Below are 24,154 nucleotides of genomic sequence, written 5' to 3'. Positions count from 1 at the left end.
GAAACTTCTGTATAACTATATGGCAAAAAGCCAGGTCAAAATAGATTCCTAAATGTCTTGCCTGGAGTGAAAATTAGTGAGGTTTGTGGTATTTTTGAATTTATGGGGGACCAGACCTGGGACTAATCAGTCTTCCAAACAGCGGGCTCCTACTCTCTGTGCTTAAAAGTTTAGGTTGTTACGTAAAATTGCCTTGGAGCCAAGGGCAGGGATTTGACTTTGCTCTTGTTCAATATGTTCTCCAGAACCCCGCAGATAGCAGAGGAGAGGGAAAATCGACTTTGTGAAGTTCTGATGTCATTTACCCATGTGTGTGCATTGATTATATTTGTATTGCTTTCAGATGAAGCGAGCAGTGTAACTAATATTTGAACTATATCCAGATGGTTCTTTTCTCCTATGTTAGAATTATTAATGTAGTTTTATGTTACAGTTCAGTTTGGAAAAGGTGTTTATTAAATTCCAAGTGAACAGGAGGAAAGATGAGCTCAGGACAACGTTCTCCTGCATGGATTTGTATCCATTGATGCTGGATATCTAGGTGAAGTTTTGAAACCAGAGGAAAGGAACAGCATTAGTTCAGTTGTTAAATGAGTTGGTTTTGAATACTGTAACATTTACTTTTAAGACTTTATCTTCATATTGAGAATATTATTGGGGGGGTTATGTATCATCATTGCAGAGTTTAAAGACAGAAGTCTGAAGGGGATATATCTTTTCACTAGCAGTTGTGATGTCGCACCCTCTTCTGGGCATGTAATCATGCTGAGAAGCAAAGTATTATGTGCATTTTATAACACACAAACTCAATATGCGTTTCAGCAGTGTCAGAATCCAAAGCACATAGACATGTACATGCCTGATTGTCTACTCAGGCTAATGCTAAGTATCAGTGTCTGACTGAAAGTGGCAATGCTTTTGGATGTACGTAAAGCTTGTGTTCACCAAGTGGTAGGAATCCAGAAGAAAAGAGACTCAGAGGCTGGAGGTATAGAAAATTACTGTCTTAAGATTGAAGGAAACAGGTTTGTGTTGGCCAGAACAAAAAGCGAGAGACCTGCAAGACTTTCAAATATGTAAGTGATGTTTTATAGGGAAGAGGAGCAAGATGTTTGCCAGTGTTACTTTGTCTAGGACAGGGAACAATGCTTTGCAACAAGGAAGATCTGGTGTAGACACCGGGTAGAAAGGCTTCCTGATCTTAACAGTAGTTAACAGGATCATTTATTTACAGGAAAAGGAGTCATCCTTAGGGTGGTCATACAAGGATATCAGACAACGATTGATCAGGGATAAGTAAGGTATGGTTGATCAAACTTTAAAGGGTGAATTAGGCCACCCATTAAGGGTCCTTTTGGCCCTCCAGAAAATCAAGGCCTTATTTTTAGGTGGCTAGATGTGAATTTAGAGCTTAACTTGAGGAACTTCTGTAGAAGCTGCTAATACACTAGCTTTCAAGATTTTCCTGGTGAGGAAGTACTAGTAATGTCAGAAATAGTGTTAAGCGTGCCATTAGTTGAAGAAAAAAACACTCAAATACGTGAATAACAGAGTGAATCTGTGCATTTACAATGGTCTGCTAACCTGTGGTGTTGTGTGTTTTTTTTCATTTGTCTCCAGGCGGCCCCTCTGAAGGAAAGCTTATACCAGGGGATCAGATCATAATGATTAATGATGAGCCAGTCAGCTCTGCTCCAAGGGAGAGAGTCATCGACCTTGTCAGGTAGTTGATGTCCTGTCGCTTAAACTATGAACCAATAGCTTATTGCTTGTACAGTCATTTGATAATACAGCAAGTCTTGCCTTCTCATGGCTGAGAAAAGAGAAAATAATGTTGCTTAAGTCATAATGAAGAATGGTGAAGCATTTTAGTATTGAAATGAAGTGCTTTTTTAAATGTCCTCTGGGTAGCTGAAAAAGTATAGTAAGATATTTGAACAGTTCCAAAATACTTGGGTATCAAAACGGGAGTAGTATTCTTCTGGTATTTATTTTTGGTATGGGTTGTTGAAGAGATAATTCCTGGAGCAAGGCAGCTCCAGTCACTGTTATACACAAAGAAAGTTGAATTGTGTCTGTCTTGTGTGAAGAGGAAAGAAAATGTGGTGGGGTCATTTTTGAGAGCAGATGGGTGAATGTAAATGGTAGTTATGTAGAGAAGCTCAAAGAGTGTTTGGGTGGATTGCAGGTAATGAGTTTGTGAAAAGAGCAGGAGGCAAGGCTGTGTGGATAGGTGGCAGAAAATGACAAAAAAGTGACTGGAGAATGCAGGAAAGAAGAAATGTCATTATTTCTAATGGGATGTAGAAGGAAAGAAAGGGCAGTGACTGACAAATGCTCAGGATCTATAAAAAGATGTGATGTGGTTCACATAATAAGCTTTGTGTTTGGAGTAATAAGAAATGTTAGTGCATTGCATAGAAAAATGACTAGTAATTAAAAAAATGAAACATAAAAATTCTGTTGTTGTAAATTCTAGTACCCTAGTTGCTGGAAATCAGGTTTGCTTCTGCTATTTTCCTTCTCATTGGTGTAAATTCTGAACTGGTGGATCTAGTTGATTCCTGAGAGATACTCAAGTTTTAACTGTGCAGGTACCTTTCCCCAGAACTGGTAGCTATCAGTGTTAGCCATGTAACCAATTTACTTCTGGAAATTTGGGCAGGAGGTGCTGTGGTAGTTGTACTCCTCTTACTGATCACACATTGAGCAAAAAGGTGCTCATTTGCTGGGGATTCAGCTGCGAACCAAACTTCCAAAGGAGATACAGAAATGGTATAAAGACACCAGCAACACTGATGCTTTTATCTATGTTAGGCGGGTTTGGATAAAATTTGATATCTTTTTGATTTTTTTTTAAAAAAGTGTTGACCTGCAAGTCAACTAACAGAAACACAGCACGTTAAGAGGGGACTTTGACACTTGTCTTTTAAGACAAAGAAACTGCATGAACTGCAGGAACTGTTCCTAATAAATTTCTGTTCTATGCTCTGTATTGACTGTCAGCTAAAGGCTCACAAATGGGTCTTAAACTCATTTTTATGTCTTTTTTTTCTTCATAAAGCAATCATATTGCAGTCTTCGTTCTTTCCTTGATTATTTGATATGTAAGTAATCAAAATTAGGATCTCTATCTCATTTCTCTGCTGCCAGCAATATGTAGTAATAACATCAAGGAAAATAGATTGATTAGGCCTGAGACAAACTGAATTTATTGTGTGGCTGATTCTCTGTCTGCCTTCAAATAAGAAAGTGAATCAGAATGTCACCCTTTCCAATTATGTTGACTCCATAGCTGGTGATTTAATTTTGAGTGTTGTTGCATTCCAGGCAAAGCTTTTGGTGATACTTTTCTTAAACTGTAATTCCACCTCTGCTCTCAGAATCTGTCTGCCATTGGGATTTTGACAGAGATTCATTCTTTGATGAGACTCAGAATGAAATGTATTGGGGTTGTATATTACAGCACTTGAAACAAAGTGCTTTCTTTTCATGCCAGTGGGGACACCTGGGATGATTAGACACTGTTACTGTACAGTCCTGACACCATAGCAGAACCGATTCTTTACACCAATGAAATAATGAATTCCTTCTGTATAGTAAAAGGTTTTGATATGGGTTAGATACATCTGCAACTTTGAAAATACTTGCTTTCAGTTTTCAATGTGCACAGAAGCAATTTTAAAATCTTGTTTCCCAGCCAGTAGCAGGGTATCTGTGTCTAGCAATGAGTATGTTTGAGATGCATAGGTTGGGCAATGGATGTAATCACAAAACCATAGAAAAACTGAGATGGGATTTCTGGAGGTTATCCAGTCTAACCTCTTGCTCAAAGTGAGCTAGTGTCAAAGTTAGATGTGGCTGCACAGACTTGTCAAATCAAGTTTTGAATATCTCCAAAGATGGAGATTTCACAACCACGCTGGAAAGATGCATCAGTTCTCAACCAGTGGCCTTTCAAAGATGACAGAGAACAGCTTTTACAAGACATGAGCCAAATCCCTCAGCAGCCTTAGATGCATCACATCTAGGCCCATGGACTTGTGAGTGTCCCTCTTGCCTAAGAAATCCCTAATTCAATCTTTGTCTACCTCTGTTCCCCAAATTCTGCCACTGAGCTCAGGGACCAGGGTGGTAGCCTTTGCCACTAAAGACCAAAGCCAAGGAAACACTGAGTACCTCAGCCTTTCCAGTGTCCTTCGTTAGGCTGCCCACCCCGTTTGGTGGTGAGTTCATACTACCCTTGGCTCTCACGGCTGATGTAGCTGTAGAGGCACTTCTTGTTACCGTTCACATCCTCTACCAGTTTCGGTGCCAGCTGAGCAAACTCCACCCCTGCCTGGGTAACTTCTCCCCATTTCCATCTCTGGCTGGCTTCTGTTTTGTGCTGGGTCTCAGTCAGGTGCTCCCTGCAGCCGCACTGGTGTCCTGCTGTGCCTGCCTGCTTCTTTGTGGATTGGAGTAGACTTACAGCACTTGGAGGAGGCTCTCCATGAAAATCTCCCATCTCTACTGGGCTTGCAGAGGTGCATCCCACAGGACCCTGCCCACCAGTGCCCTGGACAATCTGAAGTCTGCTCTTTAGCTTGGATCCTCTTTTCTCCTTTCTCTCAGGATCTTACACTATACCACCTAATGGTCACTGCAGCACATTTGATGAAAAATTGGTATTCCAACACTATATTTTTGTGTGTGATTGCGTGGTCTCTTGCTGATTAGGTGTATTTTATTTTCATGACGTGAAGTTCTGTGGCTATTTTTATGCAGCTTTCACTCAAAGCTTTTTGTAAAGTCAAGAAAGAATGTGTCTTTATAATTGCAGAGAGCATGGAAAAAAATTAACCTGCTTCCAAAATACACCCATAAAGATCATAGCAAGCCAAACAGAAAAAAAACAAACTGCATGAGAAAAAAAAAAATAGATAGCATAACCAGATGAGCATCATGCTTTAACAAGCTTAGCAAGACTCAGAATTTCCAGGCAAACATATACACATGTTAGTTAAGTCAACCTTGAATGTTAAACAGTTTTTAGTGTAATGCAATATTAATTGTTTTCCAAAAAAAAACATTGTCAGGACATTTACTTACAAAACAAGTTATGCTATTGAAGGAAAATAAAATGGAAAAGAGACTTTCTGCTACATTCTAGCTTATATCCAAAAAATAAAAAAAGATTCAGAATGTCCACCAAGAATGGTATCTGAAAAATTTCAATTAAAGCTTTTTTTCATTAGGAAATAGTATGTCCATAAGCAATAAATCTACTTTATTTCTAAATTTTCCACAAATTGTCAGAGCAATTTTTTTCCAATCATTTGTTTTTCTTCAGCCTTTTTCCTATGAGCTCCAAGTTCATTGCGTACTTTTTACTCCTACAGGGGTAGAAATAGTTAGACCAGTCTTTTAAGGAAGTCCCTTTTGTGTAATGGGTTTTTTTCCTATGGGAAAATGCAAGAAGATAAAGGGATCACATAATACAGAAATTTTCACATGGTCTCTCTATTATATTTTAATATTGTAATTATGTGTGTGCTTTCTAAACATTCACTACTGAAAATAAGCTTTCTTAAGTAGAAAACTGTATTAAAGCTACCTCTGCTGACTCCAGGGGGTACTGAGCAGGAACCTGGTGAAAGATTTTTATTTGTTTTTTAAGAATTGAAGGATGCTTTGTATCCTAGGAGGTCTCAAGTCTGGAGATTATCAGGGATATTCATTATAAATATCCCCTGTAGGTCATTCTCATCCATCTAATTCTTTTGGCTCTGCTTTACTGGCAACATTTAATTAGCATTCAAGTTGTCCTTTGAAAACCAAGGTTGCAGAAATATGAATTCAGTACAGTTTGCAGACAAAATACATACGGACTCGTTTTTTCCTGGTAACCTTCAATAGCTTTTGCACCATACTATGTTCTCCTGAGCTATTTTCAAGCACACACCCAGAAGTCATGTTTACGGTTTCCCTTTCAAAGAGAGGTCACCTTTATAAGTGTCTCTTATGGCTGCAGTCTAGATGTGTTCCATTCGAGACAGAAAGTTATTGACGTTTGAAAAAGAGGAAGAAACAAGCCTAGCTTTCTAAATGTATGGTTACAGTCCAGGCAAGGAGGAAATGAACAGAATACTAAAGAAAGAAGATGTATTTGAAGTGCAGCCAGTTCAAAACTGTAGCAGGAGCTACTTACCTTGGTTTTCTTTTACTGCTGATACAGATTCTGTGACTTAAAGCTTTTCACACATACTTAACAATAAGCACTTTGAGATAATGTTACAGTCACTGCACAATGTAGCAACTTTTTGCGTGTTTCAAGGTGAGAAACAGTGCAAAAATAATATATTAGAAAGTGTATTAAGGTAGTGGATCAATTAGTTGGTTGTTCAGAGGTGCAATATTTCATTATCATTAGTTAATGTTAAATATGTATCTTTTTAAGCTTCAGTTTAACCAACCAAACCTTTTAAAACACTTAAAGAAATACATCTGACAAATAATTTGCCTTATAAAATGTTCATAGGTGATTGCTGTGAAATGAATTATCTTAGATTGTACAGAGTTTGCATCAGTCTACAAGGATCCCAACATATGTAAAATGTCTTTTCACTTAGCAAGACATTTTACTGAAATTTTGAGTAACACACAGAGGTACTGCTTATGCCATAAAACAAACTCTGAGGAGGGCAAAGTAGTGGAGTTTTGTTCATACTTCTATTAAAACAGCTATCCAGGCAGCCTGTGAGGAGAGACGGGCACCTGAAGAGGGTGATCTGTCCAAGATACTTGTTTTGGAATAAACTACCTTGTTCGAGAAAGCTCGATTTGTGCATTGTCTGAAGAACAAGCACAGAAAACTATTAGAATAGAAACCTGACTTCTAGGTTGAGAAATTAGGCTAGATTAGTCTGTTCCTTGAAACTGTAACAGCAGTAAATTGGTATTTGACGTCCTGTGGAATTCCACTAAAAGACTTTAATTGCAAAGCGAGAACTGCAAAAGGTGAAATTCATTAAGGGCTTTTCTTTCTTGTTGGCTCTATTTTCTATTTAAGAGAAATTACTCAAAAACCTTTCTGAAATAACTCTTGCTTTGGCAAGTTAATGTCAAGGCAAGTTTTCATCAAGAGGATCTGGAGGATTCTTTCAGTTCTGCAGTAGAATTTCTGTTTTAATTTTGTATTACTGTAAAACCGGAGAGAAGGAACCCTCCAGGATTTCAGGCTGCATGTTGCATTTTAAGTGCTAACATGAATTTAATCAATGATGACCCTTCTCACCATCATCGTGGAGTGGATGGGGATTCTGTCACTGCCATTTGACTCCATGTATGTCAGAGGACCAGTTTGCTTCTCTGCATCATCATATCTAAAGGCAAGTGCAAAAGGGAGCTCAGTGGCAGTGCCTGTCATCATGGTCTTCTCAACAGCAGCTGAAAATACTGCTTTTCAAATGTAATTTCTGTCACTAGGCTTGGACTATTTCATATATTGGATCAAGCAATTTTGGTGGACTTAATGTTAAGACACTTTCTTAATCAACATCATAGAGAAAAAATCAAGTATATTAATTTATTAGCTATGATACTGCTTAGCAACTGAGAATCTTGAAACCTGTTTTTCCTGAAAAACGAGTCATGCAGACCTTTAAATCTGAAGGTATTTCATTATACTTCCAGTTTGGTATATGAATCCAGAGGCTATACCCATTTTGTTTGAGGCCACAATCTGTGAATTGCTAGTGTTTTGGGGTTTAGATACTTATTGCTGAACAGACAGACAAAATGTTGGGCCAAATTATTTGTCGGAGTTTTGCAAGTGACATTGGTGGAGATAAGCTTTCTGCCAGGGCATTTAGTTAGGTACCTCTAATCAGCTTGCTCAAACATAGATCTGGAAGTCGGGATATGAGAACTCAGTTCCTTTCTGACTTGAGGGGTGTTGTGAGATGTATGTCTTCTACCTTTTCAGGTGTTTCTGCAACATAATGTTGAGATAACTTAAGTACTTTAAATCAGCTGCTGCAATTAACTGTGAGAGCCAGATTTAATATTGTCTGCTTTACCTTTTTTCTTGGCCGGTGTGGGGAAGTGCTTCTGGTACTTGAGCTAATATATTGAGAGCTAATTCAGACCTCTCTAGATTTAAATTGTTAATCTGTAATATGGCTTCAGAAATGCTTGCCCACCTTTTCACAGAGGCCTGTAAGAGTTAAGCTGAGTTGAAAGCTGTATAGAGGTATTACTTGTTATTGTTAAATCAATACCAGCTATGGTAATTGTTCTCTTTTAAATCCATTGTATCTGTGAAAGCATCCAGTCTCTTATCCTTGCTCTTTTCGTAGCCGAAAGTTGGCTGGCATGGTTTAGATAGGTTTGGGCTCAATAATCCAAATGTTTGGAATGCTGAGAACTTAATTTTGTAAGTTTCTTTTCAGATTCACCATGCTGGATGCCCCCTGGAGTTAGCGAGTCCAGGGTCTTGTTGAAATTTCAAGGCTTGATATGTCATCTAGTTGAAGTGTTGTGTCATCATCTTACTCTATTATCCTCTACAAAGAGACTCAGCCATGATGAATTTCAGGTCAGCTGTTCCATAACAAGTTGCTTTAGGGTAGCTGAATGCAAGGGTACGAACAGAGATGTGGAACAGCTGTGCCCAAAACACAAGCAACTGTACAAAATGCCTTCTTCAGATGTGAACCAGCAAATGTTGCTCTCATTAGCTTGTTCTGACCAGTAGGCTTACTGCTTCTCATATGACTAAACAAAAGCATTGGCTTGTCCGCGTGGAGTGTTCACTTTGAAGTCAGATGCACTGATGTGAACATTTCAAATTATTTCCATGTAAAGTCATACAAATGAATACCCAGCTTTAGTTTACTATGAATTAACCCTTCTGTGTGATGGATTTCCTCTATATTGCACACTTTACAACAGATGTTTATCTTTCTTTGTGCTGCTGCTGCAACCCTCATGCATCAAAGGATTACTTCCTGTTGGAATATGTGGCAGGACGTACCTAAATATCTCAAGTCCTTTGTTTAGGGCAAGGACAGTTAACGCAGAGGTGTCAAACTACAGAAATCTCATGGTTTCCCTTTCCCAGCTTTGTTATCTGTCTCTTTTGGAATGACATTTCCAAATCGTAAAAGATCATGTTGGGCAAGCCACCCCCCTGTGTCATCCTGTTGGTCCTTGAATATTCTGTGGCTTGTATGGATGCCTTGAGGACATTACTACAGGTCAACTACACTTATACAAGACAAGCACTGTCATATGGAGCAGTTTAACCAACAGAAAACAGGAAGACAAGACAGAGACAGCTTCACGAGCTTGCTTGGGAAGCATCAGTCTGTGCAGGACGGCTTCTGGGCTTGCAGAAGCAGTATAGGATGACAGGAGAGGATTGTGCTGTGCATCTGGGAGTGCCAGCAAGGAGTGACTGTGAAGTATGAAGGTGACAGAGATGCCTTCACCACCACATGCATGGAACTCACAGAGCAGCTCTGTCCTTCCAGAAGTGTGCGGCTTTCCTCACTGGGAAGCTTACAGCTCCCTAATTTTACTAGTCAGTTGCTGACTGATTCAGCACATACACATCAGCTAACAAAGCTGTTGTAATGGAAAACATAGCTATTTCTGAGAAGACACAATATTTGTGTGGTATAAGGCCTGTGATGATTTGTGAAGGCTTGTGTTACACACAATGCAGTCAGTGGTGGCATCAGGATTCCCTTTTATCCTGAGACAGTGCGGGACATTTGGATCACAGGAAATGTTTTTTATCTGCTGCCTAAATAGCTTCAGGAAGACAGAGAAATACTTCTTTCAAAGACTGAAAGGTGGATGGCAATATCAAGCAGAAGGCTTATAGTTACTATGAATTATACCCAAATGCTGTATTTTGATAGAAAGACAGCCAAGGTGATATCAAGAGCTTGGAGGGAAAAATGATATTTTTGTGCGGTTGTAAGTTGACCCTTGGAGGGTTGTGGCTGCTACAGACATATCAGGGAAAGGCAGAAAGACTTTTAATCTCCTGTTTTTAAGGAATGCTGTTTTGGGGCTGGCAGTTTTATATGCACCAGTGCTCAAAGGAAATGTAAAAGGTAATTTTAACTTTTGAGAGAAAGGGGTGAAAATACTGTGACCAATTTGCAATGTCTTGTACAGTTTCATGCATTTAAAATACCTTTAGTCTTTAGCTGTTAGTTGTGTAGAAGCTTATGGCAGTGTCTGTATTTGAAAGATTTTGTGCATTTTACAATAACTCATTTGTCAAATTGGAGAAAATAAAGCTAGCATAACTGTTAGTGTGGTGGCTATGGTATGTCTGTTTTAGAGCACAGTGAGAATGGAAGGGAGAAAAAAGCAAAAAGCAATAGCTTTTAAAAATCTTTAACCATGTAATTGGAAAATATGAATAAATGGAGGTCTTAAGCCCTTCTCCTTGGGGCTGCTTAGATCCTGTGGGCAGCTCGCATGCTGAGTGGTGGTGTAATCCTGTGTTTGCAGTTAAGGGAGCACTTTTTTCCCCTGTCAAGGTGGAAGCACCACTCCCTGAGGCGGGAAGGAAATAAGGAGAGTCACTGGGAAATGGGTAAAACCCTACTAAGAGCAAAGTGTCACGGAGATGTCTTGATAGCACATGGTCCATTGGTATGGTGGTGTAATGAATTTAATGAATTGTGTGATGGAAAGCTGACTCAAGAGTTCCTGAAGATGGCAAGACCTTTCTCTTTGATGTGGATGCTGTGTCTTTCTGGGTTCCTGACTTTCAGAGTTAGTTTTTAGTATCATAATCCTATTTACTTCCCAGACTACATTTAATCTATTAAGTAAAATAAAATGAAGAATCATACCTCCTGAACCTACATGCAGTCATAAGGTGGCTGCCTCTCTTAACATTAAGGTCCAGTTACAATGGCTATCTCTACGCTTCCATTTCATATTCCTGCTCTGACAGCAATGTTGGCTTTCAGCGAGAAGGCATGTGGGGTTGATAGTGCTTGACACCAGTAACCTGTAGTTTGCCTATGGAGCTGGAAAATCACAAAAATAGTAGAGATGAGAAGTACCTGGCTTAATACTAGTCTGATAAAACTCACTCAATCCAAACTTCTTTTTGATTCAGAGATGTCTAGACTTAATTATGTTGTAACAAAATTGGATCTCACTCGGTGCAGTCAACTTTAAATTTCTATGACACTTTTTGTGTTGGCAAGGACTAATTTGGTTTTGGAGGCTTTTTCAAAAATACTGAGAAATAAGATCAAAAGGCTTAAGACTGTCATTAGCAAGTCCTTTCTTTTTCCTGCCCCACTCCAATAAGAATAATTTTGTGACTCAGAGTCTCTTAGCAGTTGATAGTATAATGTAATTGGAATAGAAAAGTTGTAGGGACTCTGTGTAGGTTGGTGGACTAGAACACAGAACTAGGTCATATTTTTGATTTAGCAATACTACAGCCAACAAGGACTTCCAAAATTGCCAAGAAATTGAGTAAAGTTATCTTATATGCCCAATCAGGAGGTTAGTTAAAAGGGAAGGAGAATGGTTTTACATATTGTGACCCACTAGCCCCCAAAGTGAGATTCTTCAGTTATATGTTACCACTGATTGGGATAATTTTAGGTCATAGTGGAAGGTCAAAGGACAAAACCAGTTTCTCATTAACAAAGGATCTGAGACAAGAGCTAGTAGAAAATAAAAATTACTAAAAAAATAAATTTACCTTTAAAAAATACTGAATGCTTCAAAGGGCAGCTTAACGCAGTAGATTTCTGTGGGATTTATTAGTCAGCTCTTCCTGGTTTGATTTCTGATGTGCCAGTTGATTGTCTGTAATTTATTACAAGCAACACATGAAAAATAGTGTAAGAGAAGCCTTTTAGCTCCTGCTTTAGCTTTCTTCAGGCTTTTCCCCAAAGATACCATTCTCTGTTTGACTTTTTGCTTGACTTGAAACATCCAAGTCTTCACAGACCTCCTGGAAGCAGCAACAGTAATAGGGGAAAGATGAATCACCTGTATTTCACAGCAGGTGACCTCCAGAGGACGTTGGTCTTAGTCTTACTTTGTGTTCATCTAAGAAACCAAGAGAAACTGGTTCTGAGAAACCAAGAAGTAAGAAATGTCAAAGTAGAGGCTGCAAATACCAAAGCAGAGACTGAAGAGATAAACCTAGATTGTCATCAACCTCCACTATCCCAAAGGCATATTTCTTACATGTTATGTGCTCAAATGTTAATTGTTCTGTTAGCTCTTATTCCTCTTCATGCAGACTAAAGCTTAATGTATTTTACTTACTGCACAAGGGAAAATCCCTGTGTGGTCCACTATCTATATTGTTAAATAAAGTAAATCAGCTTGGTTGGAGGTTTAGTTAAAGCCAAATTTGTTCAGCTTACGAATCAAACAAGACTGCAGGAGAGGCAAAGGTCTTGTCATCTTGTACCATAGAACTTACCCATTGTATGATGATCACTTCAGCTTTTCAGCAGGTCTGTTACTCAGAAAGCAATATGCGAAAAGGCAGTTCTAGAGAAGAAAATCGGTTGCTATAGCAGTTTAAAATCCTTGAGGTCATCTGTATTTCATAGAAAGTGTAGGAGTCATGAGGTTTAATCATTGCACTGAAATCTTTGTTCCATACATTGTCTTTCTGCTCAATATTCTTTTCTGTGCGTCATTACAGTGTGCCTGAGACTTAAAAGGAAAATATCATCTGCCTAAGAGTCTATCAAGAATAGTACCAAGAACTCTCAATTTTAGAAGACAGCAAAAAATTATAACTATTCATTAACTGAGTTTGCAGTCCAGTTTCTTTTTAATTCTTTATCTTTGTCGTTCTCCTTACTGCTCAATTTTACATGGAAATTATACTTTTGTGACCAGAAACACCCTTTTGTTCTGCATTTTATCTGAAATTCTGTTTGTGTTCAAAGCCTTTAATTAAATATTAGAACAAATGTGATAGTAAAGATACCACTTTTTTTTCCTTCTTGGAAAGCATTGAAACAATTTCTTAGTGTTCTACACCAATTATAGTCATGTTACAGTGTCCAGCAGGCTTGTTGAGTTCATTAATAATTCATACAAACTGCCATGGGTTTAAAGAAGCAACTATACCACATATTGACATATGGGAGTGAAAGAAAATTCAACACACTCTTTTGGAACCATTTTTTTGTTGGAGAAAGAGGAGATTGCATTATTAGCAGTTTGCTAATGTAAGTCTTAGGGATGTTTATTGGACAAATAACATCACGAGCATGTAGTATGTCTTCCACATTTGTATGTATGCATTTGCGTATGTTTGCATGTGTGTGCAGAGAGAGAGAAGAATGTGATTCATAAAGCCTTATTATCATGGATTTGGGATGTGCATGTTACTTGGAAATGAGAAACTGAGGTTCTACAGCTCATTTAAACCAAAACCCTATCATGACATTATATATGGTTTGTACAGCCAGTCTGTTACAAGGAGAGTCTTAAATATTTATTTGAAATATTTCCTGTCTCTCTATCTAAAAGTGATAAATAAAAAGTGCCAGTTCTGACATGTCATTGTGATTTTCTCCAGTATTGGAAGTTCACCTCTCGTTTCTGTTTTACTGGAAAATACATGTTAAAATAGACAATGATTTGAACATAGGGTTTTTTTTATCATGCTATTCATTTTATAAATATTACTAGTTTTTTGGGGGTAGGGGGTTAGAATATTGGTCTTCATAGAATATACAGTTCAGCTATGGATATACGTATATATGCTGCCTACATTTTTCTAAAGATACCGAATACAGTTAATTTAATCCCTTTGGGGATTGCCTCACCCACAGTAGAGATTGTGGGTGTCATGAGGCTTTTCTAAGTCAGGCAGCAACAGCTGGAGTTACAGCTCCTGTGAGATGCTGAGGAGTTCAGGAGGGCAGAGCTGGACGTCAGTGTGATCCAAGGCAAAGCTGGTACTTCAGGCTGACAAACTAAGCATGTCAGTGTCAGTATTTTATAACAGAATCATAGTATAGTTTGGTTTGGAATGGACCTTTAAAGTTCATCTGGTCCAAACCCCCTGCAATGAGCAGGGACAAAGCCCAAATCAACCTGAGTTTGAATCTTTCCAGGGATTCATCTACCATCTCTCTGGGCAACCTGTTCCAGTGTTTCACTGCCCTCATTGTAAAAAGTTTCTTCCTTATATTTAGTCTAAATGTACCCTCTTTTAATTTAAAAACATTACCCTTTGTCTGAATGCAACTTAAAAGTTTATCCCCATCTTTCTTATAAGCCCCCTTTAAGTACTGAAAGGCCACAATAAGGTGTTCTTGAAGCCAACCCTCTCAGCTTTCCCTCACAGGAGAGGTGTTCCATCCCTCCTCTGGACCTGCTCAAATAGGTCTGTGTCTTTCCTGTGTGGAGGACTCCAGAGCTGGACACAGTACTCCAGGTGGAGTAAGAGGGGCAGAGCAGAGGGGCAGAACAACCTTCCTCGACCTGCTGGCCACGCTTCTTTTGATGCAGCTCAGAATACAGTTGGCTTTCTGGGCTGTGAGCACCCACTGCCAGCTCATGTTCAGCTTTTAACCCACCAGTACCCCCAAGTCCTTCTCAGGGCTGCCCTCAATTTTCATCCCCCAGCCTTGGCATTGCCCTGATCCATGTGCAGGACATTGCACTTGGCCTTCTTAAACCTTGTATGGTTTACATGGGCCCACTTTTCGAGCTTGGCTGGGTCTCTCTGGATAGCACCCAATCCCTCAGGCATGTCAACTGCACCACACAGCTTGTTGTCATCTGCAGACTTGCTGAGGGTGCACTCAATCCCACTGTCTTGTGTCATTGATGAAGATATTAAACAGTACTGGTCCCAATACGGACCACTGAGGGACACCACTTGTCACCAGTCTCCATCTGGACATTGAGCCATTGACCACTACCCTCTGGATTCAACTGATTCCTCATGCCCGAACAGTCCACCCATCAAATTCCATCTCTCTCCAATGTAGAGAGAACGATGTTGTGGCGGCTGTTGTCAAAGGCCTTACAGAAGTCTGGACAGATGACATACGTAGCTCTTCCCTTGTCCACTGATGTAGTCACCCCATCATAGAAGGTCACTAGGCTGGTCAGGTAGGACTTGCCTTTAGTGAAGCCATTCCAGCTGTCCTGAATTACCTCCCTGTCCTTCATGTGCCTTACACTTCCCAGATGGAGCAAAAATATTACTGAGGATACTGAGCCACCCTCACGATCCTGAAGCAAAACCTCTCAGCTTTTTCTGTCCTTACAGTGCTGCCCACTGGGCTGTGGTGGATTCTCATACTCCCAGAAATTTACTAGGGAAGAATTTTGGGGGTTATATCATCAGAAAACTTCTCCTGGTGGGTTATGAAGCCCAAGTGTTCAGCCACTGGGGCTGTGGACCAAATACCACATCTACCTTCTGACAGGGGCCATGTACTCACCCTTGTCTCACTCCAGCCCAGAGTATTGTTGCCTGAAAGAGCAGCAGTCAGCTCCTGAGCAAGTGGAAAATGTCTTGTCCAAGAGAGTGGTAGAGCCCAGGACCTTCAAGATCACGGTCTCCAGCCTCTGTGCTGAGGGGCTGCATGGGCAGGGTGCAGAGGGACCTTTGGGGAATGGGACTGAAAGATCAAGGAAGAAAGACTAATTGTGGGGAAGCTGATTTAGGAGATCATGGGAGAAGTTACATATAGGACATGAAGGTTAACATACATGGTGCCTGCCTCTCAGAGGCAGCCCTGCTATCTGTTGTGCATTTTGGCTTGGGGATGGCAGTCCTTCACGGTCCAGTTTTTATGAGCTGAGTTCCTTGCCAGCTCTTGATGATGCAGGGCATTTGGTAGAGCAGCCTCAAAGAAATCCTGTGGTGCCTGCCATCTTGTAGTTAACAGTCTGTGCAGCATGGCATCGGAGTAACTTCACACTGGGTCTTCCCACCTCTAGCTGATAGCACCACTGGCACATGGCAATAGCTGGACAAATTCCAGAAATTCAGAAATTTAGGGAAAGGAGCTTTCAAAGTCGTGCACTGACATTGCAAGGCAGGTGTTATTTCCCAGTGCAGCACATTGAATATGGCTTCCAGTAGTAAAAGCTTTGCTGCAGAAGAAGCCTGGCCAAGGTGAAGCACAGGGTGGATGTGCCTGTTGCTTGGAACAAGTGAATGTGAGCATTCCTGTCTTGATCCGCTTGGTTCACTGAACTGCAGCTCAGCCTAGGATGAAACTACCAGAGGCTGTTAAGAGGAAGCATTTTGTGCCTCAGCTTGCTATTGCATTAAATAATTCATTGAATCTGACCTTTCAGAGCAGTACATTGTAGCTAACAGAATGAATATTAAAAGGATATAAAAAGGAAAAGAATATCAAGTGGGAGTAGAGAGGCAATATAAACTTTATGTATAACCACAGAAGGTCTGCAGTGCTTGTCCGTTCCTGAAAGTGTGCTGGTAATTGGATGTAGTTTGGGAAGAGCAGCAAAAATGAGCCAGAAGTTGTCCTTTTTATGAGAAGACATAAGAAGATCAGCCTAGTTGGGTTATGGCAGGAGAAATCCAGATGGCTTTATCTGAATGTGGACATCTGAACAAAGAAGAACTTGGACAGCAGGCAGCTCTTCAGCTTGGTAGGAAAGTACAGTCCAGCCCTAAAGAAACTGCAGCTAGTAACAGCGAGAGAGGTGAGAGAGCAAGCTGTGGTCATTCTCCATCATTTAAAGTCTTTAAATGATAATCTTGTATCTCTCTGGAAAGATGCGCAGTGGCTCAAGTAGAAGATAAAGCCTTCAAAAAACATGTGTCAACTATGGTTGGCAGGGGAGTTTTTGTTTCGGAGGATGTCAGATATAAGTTGTATGTTGGTCTTGGGATCTTTGAATTCATAGGAGTAATAAGGCTGCCCTACTCACACCTGAATTCTGACTATGAACAGCTCAGAAAGGTGTGCTCTGTCACTGTGGGGTTAGCAGCCCATACTGGGAAGGTGTGGCTTTTCTGCGAAGGTGGCAAAGCAAGTAGCCCCATCTTACAGCGGTAACTTCCAGCTCTTTGTGCTTTTGCTCACTATCACTCATGCCTACGTTCTGTCTACCTACACTTATCATCACGCAGAACATCTCTCAAAGGCTTGCCTGTAGCTGGATGTGTTCTCCTGCCTTGTAGCCTTAACAGATAGTGATCCTATGCAGGACGTTACTTTTTTTTTTCTTTTTTCTTTTTTCTTTTTTTTTTTTTGAGGTATGCATTATTTCACTGGAGCTAGTGAGCTGGTTTTTGAGTGGAAGTCAAATGCACCATGTTAAGCAGTTACTTTTCTGGTACCTGGTGCTGAACGTATAAAATTTACAGCACATTCTCTTCAGCTTTTAGTACTAATTTTTTCTCTGCACTGAATGCTTGGAAAAGTTCTATTTTGGCAATTATTCCTCTGAATGTCAGAAACAGTAGGAAGAATTAATGATTTGGTTTGATTGTACTGTGATGAAGATTATGGCATAAATGCTTTAATCTGGTAGGATTTACTGATCTAAGACCTAGTTTCTATTTGAGCAACAGTTTATTTACAATATTACTCCTAATGCCTCAATTAGAAAGATGACATTTTACCAAAGGGCAGCATGCAATAGCTACTTTGAATAGCTACTTTACTGCGCATATTTTAGAATGTATTCATATGTTATACTTCATATATTTCACAGAAATCAGTCTATTGAGTAAATAGTAAACTTTAAAAATCTATTCCAATATGTACTTGTTTAACTGTTCAATACATGCTTCTGCGCAGTTAAATTGTCTCATGCCAAAAATACTAGGATTTTGAATTGCCTGCTGTCTTCTTGGTACTCTTTTCATGACAGATTACCAATAGCTCTATGAGAGTTTTTCCTTCAGCTGCTGCTTTAGAATAATTACCGTGCTTTTGCATACATGTCATTAACAAGGAGGGGGAAAAAAAGCTCTTGTCAAGACTGTTCATTTAGGTATCTGATGCATGAGGCAGGATGATATAAATTTCCGAGTAGGATACTGGTTGCTGCTCATGGTGCACCACCAATGCACTGTTTTGTTATTTCAAAGTAGGTAGTATCATTATAAACATGTGTTTTTATTTCTGGCTTTATTTACGAAGACTAACGTTAGTGGTTCTTCAGTCAAAAATACATTTGTTATGATAGCTGTTTAACAATACCGTTATTATTTTAAATAGAGCAACAAACCACAGCATTTTACAATTATTAAACATGATACAATGGTAGTGATAGTGTTATTTCCCTCTATCCTACCAGTGTCAGGACTATTAAAACTCCTACCCATTAAACAGTCAAGTGCAAATAAAGCAATTTTACAGCTTTGTGAATTAATTCTGTTTTATTTACCTGAGAGAGATGATGAATTTGGTTTTACAGGCACAGAGAATAATGCCCACTTTATTTTTTGTTTAGGGAGAGCTCTGAGTATGATAAATATTCTGTGTGTTAAATCTGTAAAAGAGGTGTCCATAACTATAAAAGCTAAAATGTATACTGCCTGCTTCTAGAAATACTTAAGAGGTGTGTACTTGTTTAAGGTTTTGTTAAAGGAAACATTTGAGAAAGATCTCTTAAAAGTGACAGGAAAGGTGTTGCTTTGCCACATGTGCTTAGTTTTCTGGGGAACTACGGAGCAACATTCATCCTCCAGCAAAATGAGTCTGATCCAAAGCCTGCTGAAATCTTTTTGATGGATTTCAGGGGGATTTCAATCAGGCTGTTTATGGATTACCCCATGGATTACTTGTAGTGGCTGTAGTATAGCCTGCCAGTTTATTTAAGATACAGCTGTCAAATAGTGGAATAACATGCTTTAAGAAACCATTTACCTACTTGATCTAGGGTAATTCAAGGAGTGGTTCTGTGACATGCCATTCCCTGTGGCTACCCACGCCAGCCACTGCAGATCCCTTTCCCATCACTCTTCCTATTTCTCTCCCTTCACTTTCCCATCACTCTCCCTTCTCTGAAACTGGGTGCCTACCAAAGCCTTCAGAAAGCACGAGGTTAAAATTAGATATTTCAAGTAGGCCAAACCCATTTTTAAGGTAATGCTATATATTGCAAAACAAAACCATAGGGGAGCGAGACACTAGAGGAGTTTCTGGTGTGTTAGGTTTTATGGCTGTACAAGTGACAGTGATGATAGCTGTAAATAAATGAAAACATGTAGAGGTTTAAAATTTTTATGGTGGTTTTGTGCCTCAGTAGGATGGTCTATGCACTAGCTTTACTACCATTTCTTCACTGCATCACCCTCTGTACCAATTTCATATCAGCATCTCTGTGGCAGGGTGCAGAGGAGCATGAGGTGCAGCAGAGGGCTATCATAGTTTGCAATAGCAGCCTTCAACTTTGCTTTCTAGCTACAAGAGGAAAAACCCAGTAGATATTTTTTTATGTAGTTACTGAACAACAGCAGGCAATTGGAAGTCCTTTCCCTGTATTTTTTTTTTGTGAGTCTGATTTAAACCATTAGGTAATTTTGTAATGAGTCATGGCATTCATGTGAATGGGTGAAAATCCCAGTCTTGTTTAAATGGAAGACCCCAGTCCTGTTAACTGCAGAAAGAGCATAAAATCATGAGCTCTGAAAGACCAAAAATGAAAAAGCAGAAGATACAAGTTTATCATAGCTGGCGTCATGGCTTTTAAGTCCATGGTAAGCTTTGATACACCATTATTTAATGTGTGAGTTTGACAGCACTGAGATAAAGTTTCTGATATAAATCAGTTCATCTTCTTTTTCCGGAGGCTGTTACTATGAAAGGAGGTTAGAGAGGGAGGAAAGGGAGACCATACCCAGGAGGGCTGCCTCTACCACATCTCTTCTGCTACTTCTGTCTTCATCCTCTTCCTCACAAGGGTTATGCGAGTTTAACCATTTATCTGATGGACTGTAAGACGTACCTTTATATGCATCATCACTACCGCCTTTTCAGTAGTAATAATGGGAAAGTTTTTGAAGGCAAATGTCATTGCTTGTCATGTTGCTGGTTTTACTTTCCTTTACTTACTTTAGTCAGTTTAATTTTCCAGTCCTTAGTACAGTGTTAGAGATTGAAATCCAAAGCAGGCTGAATCAGAAATGTCTTCCTATTTCAAATTCTGACCTATGAAAGTAGAGCTTAAATAAGTAAAGCAAAATATGTGGTTAATTGTAGCACCCCTCTTTACAACAAATATTGTAATGTGGTTTTCAGCGAAATCATCTTCCTTCCTGAGCTAAGCATTTTATACAGAGAAAGTTCATTAGATTGAGGACTCTGCAGTTACATCCATATAACAGATACTTCAGTGATGAGAGCCGAAGTTCAGAAGTTTGATGAGAAGCAAATGTCAACCAAAAATGTCAGTACTGTGTGTACTCGGTAACCTCTGAATATGAGCACTATCACAAGCTTTTATAAAACAAATTAATCACTTGGAAGGGGAATATGACAATTTAGGAACCACCAGACCAAATCAGATCCAAATTCCACTTAATCCAGCATTTTGTATCTCATAGACTGTTTCCAGTTGTTTCAAGGAAAGATTAGAGACACCACACAATGACTTGTTTACTGAATATTCTCTCTTGGGGCAGATTTAGTTCTACAACCCTTTTAATTAAAAAAAAAAAAAAAAAGATTTTTTTTTCCCTCCCTTCATTTCTCTAGACGTCCCCTAACAGTCCTGAATACTCTTGGTAACTTCTGGTCTTTTTTCTCCTTTCCCCCCTTAAAAGCAGCACAACAGAAACCTACAGGTTCTGGTTTCCTGCTCTTCTCTGCAACACGCTGTAACCTACAACATCATCTTCCCTTCACTGGCTGCACATGTAATCAAAGACCTCCTTAATGAATATATATGATATGGATTCTTCAAGTGGAAACCACAGGCTTACCATTGTCTTCCCCTTTCCCTTGCACCTTCCTCACTGTAGTGCATGGGAATCACTCTGTGCGCAGATCTCACCCTTATTTTGCAAAGGGAAAGGACTCATGCATTTCCAGAGCAGTATAATTTTCCAAATTACTTCTTAGTAATTTGTAGACCAACAGGCAGTAGGTAGCATCTGAAGGAGCTGGAATGTTTGCCAGCCTAGGGCACAGGAAGAAAAGACTGTCCCTTCTGCCCTTACTCCTCATGGCAAGCTCAGGGGGCAGCCGAGGCAGCCTGCCACTCCTTTAATATCCCTCCCCAAGAGACATCTTTGTTTTGGAGCGAGATAAAAGTAGTGGCAGGTCTGAAGTCAGTGTAACATAGCTGTAAGGATCCAAAGCATCTCCCATGGCTGGCTTTGTGTAACCAATGAATTTATTATGCAAGCCGCCAAAACATATGTAACCTTTGGGACACCTGGAAGTTTTTGCCCATAACCAGTAAAAGGAACAGGTCTTCAGGCCTCTGCTCAAACGGGGACACTGCCCTGATGTACAGCAAGGCAGTGGCGGCACTGCAAGTGAAGTAAAAAGTCAACACCACATTTTGCAACACACTGAGGTGCATCAGCCTGAAGGAATAGGTTAATGATATTGGCATCAGCAGCATGCAGAACAGCAAAGCAAAGGTTAGGTATCTGCTCTCACAGGAACTGGGAGAAAGTATTGTTTCTAACTGCCTTAAAAAGTGATAATAGTACGTGGTTCAAATGCTGAACTTCTGGATTTTCAGAGGCAAAGATCCCCTTCATAGGTGACCTTCCTGAAACTTGCCTTCTGGAGATCGTATCCTCAGAAGAGCCACAGGGAAGGTATGAACTTTGAACATTTCTTGGGAGACTGCAGCTGGGGAGAGGGTAGAGGGAAGAAAGCGAACAAAATAAATCCTCTCAGAGCTTTCTGATCTCCCTCCTTCACATTTCTTTTTAATGATTAGCTTTGAGAATTGGATTCTATAAGGATACTTCTCTCCCCTGCCTCTTTATGAGGTTTTGTGGCTGTTGATACTTCGTAGATTAAGTAGGGCTCGTGCCCCGAGATTATCTTTTAGCATCACTGAAATGCAAAAAGTCAGGATAGGACAGAATTAGGGAATAAAAAATATCTTGACAATAAATTTTAAGAAAGGGTTTGCAAGGTTTAAAAGGCATTTAATAAATGAATATTTTTTCTGTAGAATCACAGAACTCTTCTTTATTTTTTTATTCTTCTCTTGCCATACATGACATGAGGAACTAGTGAAATGTACCTGGCCAGTTTTGTATCTAGTTTGGGTTGCAGGTGGTAAAAATACATTATCAGGGTTCTGTGACCTGTCTGTTTAGATCTTGTTCTTGCTGTCTTCCACTTACCACTGACAGGTTTAACCTAAAGGCCAAAATTATGCATAAGGATGGAGTCTATAACTGTTTTCCTTGCTTACATGTATGTGAAAAACTACTGGCCTGTAGACGTGAAGAAACTGCCAGCCAATACTCATAATCTAGCACTTCGCATCAGCAGTAAATGTAATTTTAAAATAATGGTTTAATTTGCTTTTTTAAAATCACATTTGCAGTCTAATTAGACTCCAGAGAAGTCTCCAGGTTGCCCAGAAAAATTACTACGTGACTACATAATGAAGAATATTATGTCCATTGGAACATAGGAGATGTTACAGTGATTTCTGTCAAACTCAATTTTGACAAGTCTATTTTTAATCTTGCAGTTTGACATATAGCCTTTAAAGAACATGTATCCTTTGCATGCTAAATCCTCTGTTATATCCCTTTGGGAACTGAATTTTAATGCACGTCCTTGGAACAAGGAATTTATTCTTGTGCAGATAGATCTTTGTCAGTGTGTACAAGTGAGAAAGATAAGACTTTTGAAGATTTTTTTTTTAATGCTTATCTCATGAGTGCAGCTGAAGTGAGTGATATCTGTAGTGCCTAATGGCTTCATCAATGAGCTTTAAATGAAAGTTCTCAACCTACTAATAATGAAACAGAAGTATAAGCTGTTCAAGAGGAGAATGGGATGTTCACCCAAGAGAAGGAAACTGCGAACCTCTAGGGTTGTTCTTTATAGGAGTTATTTTGTAGAAGAGAAACCTTGATATCACCTGCTTTTCAGACTTGTTGAAGTTGTTTCGGTTGCTTACATGGGAGACACTTCTATGTGGCACACTTGAGCTGGCTCAGAGTACAAAAGCCCTGCAGTGCCCACAGGCAGGCAGTGGAGCTGAGGTGTCTAAACCCCCATGCGCAGCCCACGAGCAGCTTTCTGGTCTGTTAGTGCGTGTGAGAGGCTGGGGTTGTTTTTGAACAATGAAACTGCTCCCATACCTGATTGCAAATGCACCCCTATGAGCTCCAGCTATTTAAAGTCGGGCCTTTAGCCCTAACTAGCCACCTTTAGCCATGCTGAAGATGGGAGAAACTATTTGCAGCTGTCCCTCTCATTACAGAAATCATCTAGAAAAGTCCTTTAAGCTGTGGTTACTCATGCCATTAGAGAGCCTGAGGTGACTCTTGCCACCAAAGTCCTGTTAGGATGGCTGCTGGGGTGTTGGCTGTGCTGGCTAGACTGAGCTGCTCAGCTGCGGTCTCTCACCTTGGCCCATTTGCAATTTACAGGCAAATGTCTCCACACTCCCTTCCAGAAACCTGCGGGCAGCGAGCGTGACGCTGGCTGGCAGCGCTGGCCTTGACCCAGAGCTGGCTATTGACAGGCTACTCCAGAGCTGCAGCCAGGGGCAGCAGCAGGTGTGCCCTCACCCCTCTGGTACAGCGGCTGGTGCTTGCAGAGCACTGTCGCGTAGGACGACTCTGCTTGCTTAAGTGTTTTGTGTCAAATAATTGCTTCACACAGTAGAGCAGCTATGCCAGGAGCAGAGCCTCTGTGCCAGGGCATGGCGCGTTCCCTCCCCGGCACCGGGGCTCTCAGGCCCCTCTGTGCAGGGCTGCACAGCCCCAGTATGTCCTGCTGCCTGCGGCGGGGCGCAGCACCCTCCGGGGAGGCAGGAGCACCCCGTCAAGCCACAGGGGATGTAAATCTGGATGAAAAAATAGAAGTATACCAGATAAATTATTTAGAAGATACCTATAAAATTAGTTTAGCAAGTCGCACGAAGTCAGCCCTTTCTTCTTCTTTCCTCTACACCAATATCCATCTTCCCTCCTACCACCTTCTGGCTGTAG

The 24,154-nt window shown here is 40.2% G+C and overlaps 1 protein-coding gene across 3 annotated transcripts in view; it reads left to right on the top strand.

The window, feature by feature from the left end:
* Window positions 1-24,154, top strand: part of FRMPD4 (FERM and PDZ domain containing 4) — a 300,651-nt gene that overhangs the window by 232,769 nt on the left and 43,728 nt on the right. For all 3 annotated transcript variants that reach the window (XM_040582750.1, XM_040582751.1, XM_040582752.1), the window contains exon 4: window positions 1,621-1,723. In XM_040582750.1, the coding sequence (XP_040438684.1) occupies window positions 1,621-1,723 (103 nt within the window). The remainder of the gene's footprint in view (window positions 1-1,620; window positions 1,724-24,154) is intronic.

This window comes from Falco naumanni, chromosome 2, assembly GCF_017639655.2.
Source record: "Falco naumanni isolate bFalNau1 chromosome 2, bFalNau1.pat, whole genome shotgun sequence".
NCBI lineage: Eukaryota > Metazoa > Chordata > Aves > Falconiformes > Falconidae > Falco > Falco naumanni.
Note: the sequence above shows the minus strand (reverse complement) of the source record. Positions and strands in the feature narration are given on the sequence as shown.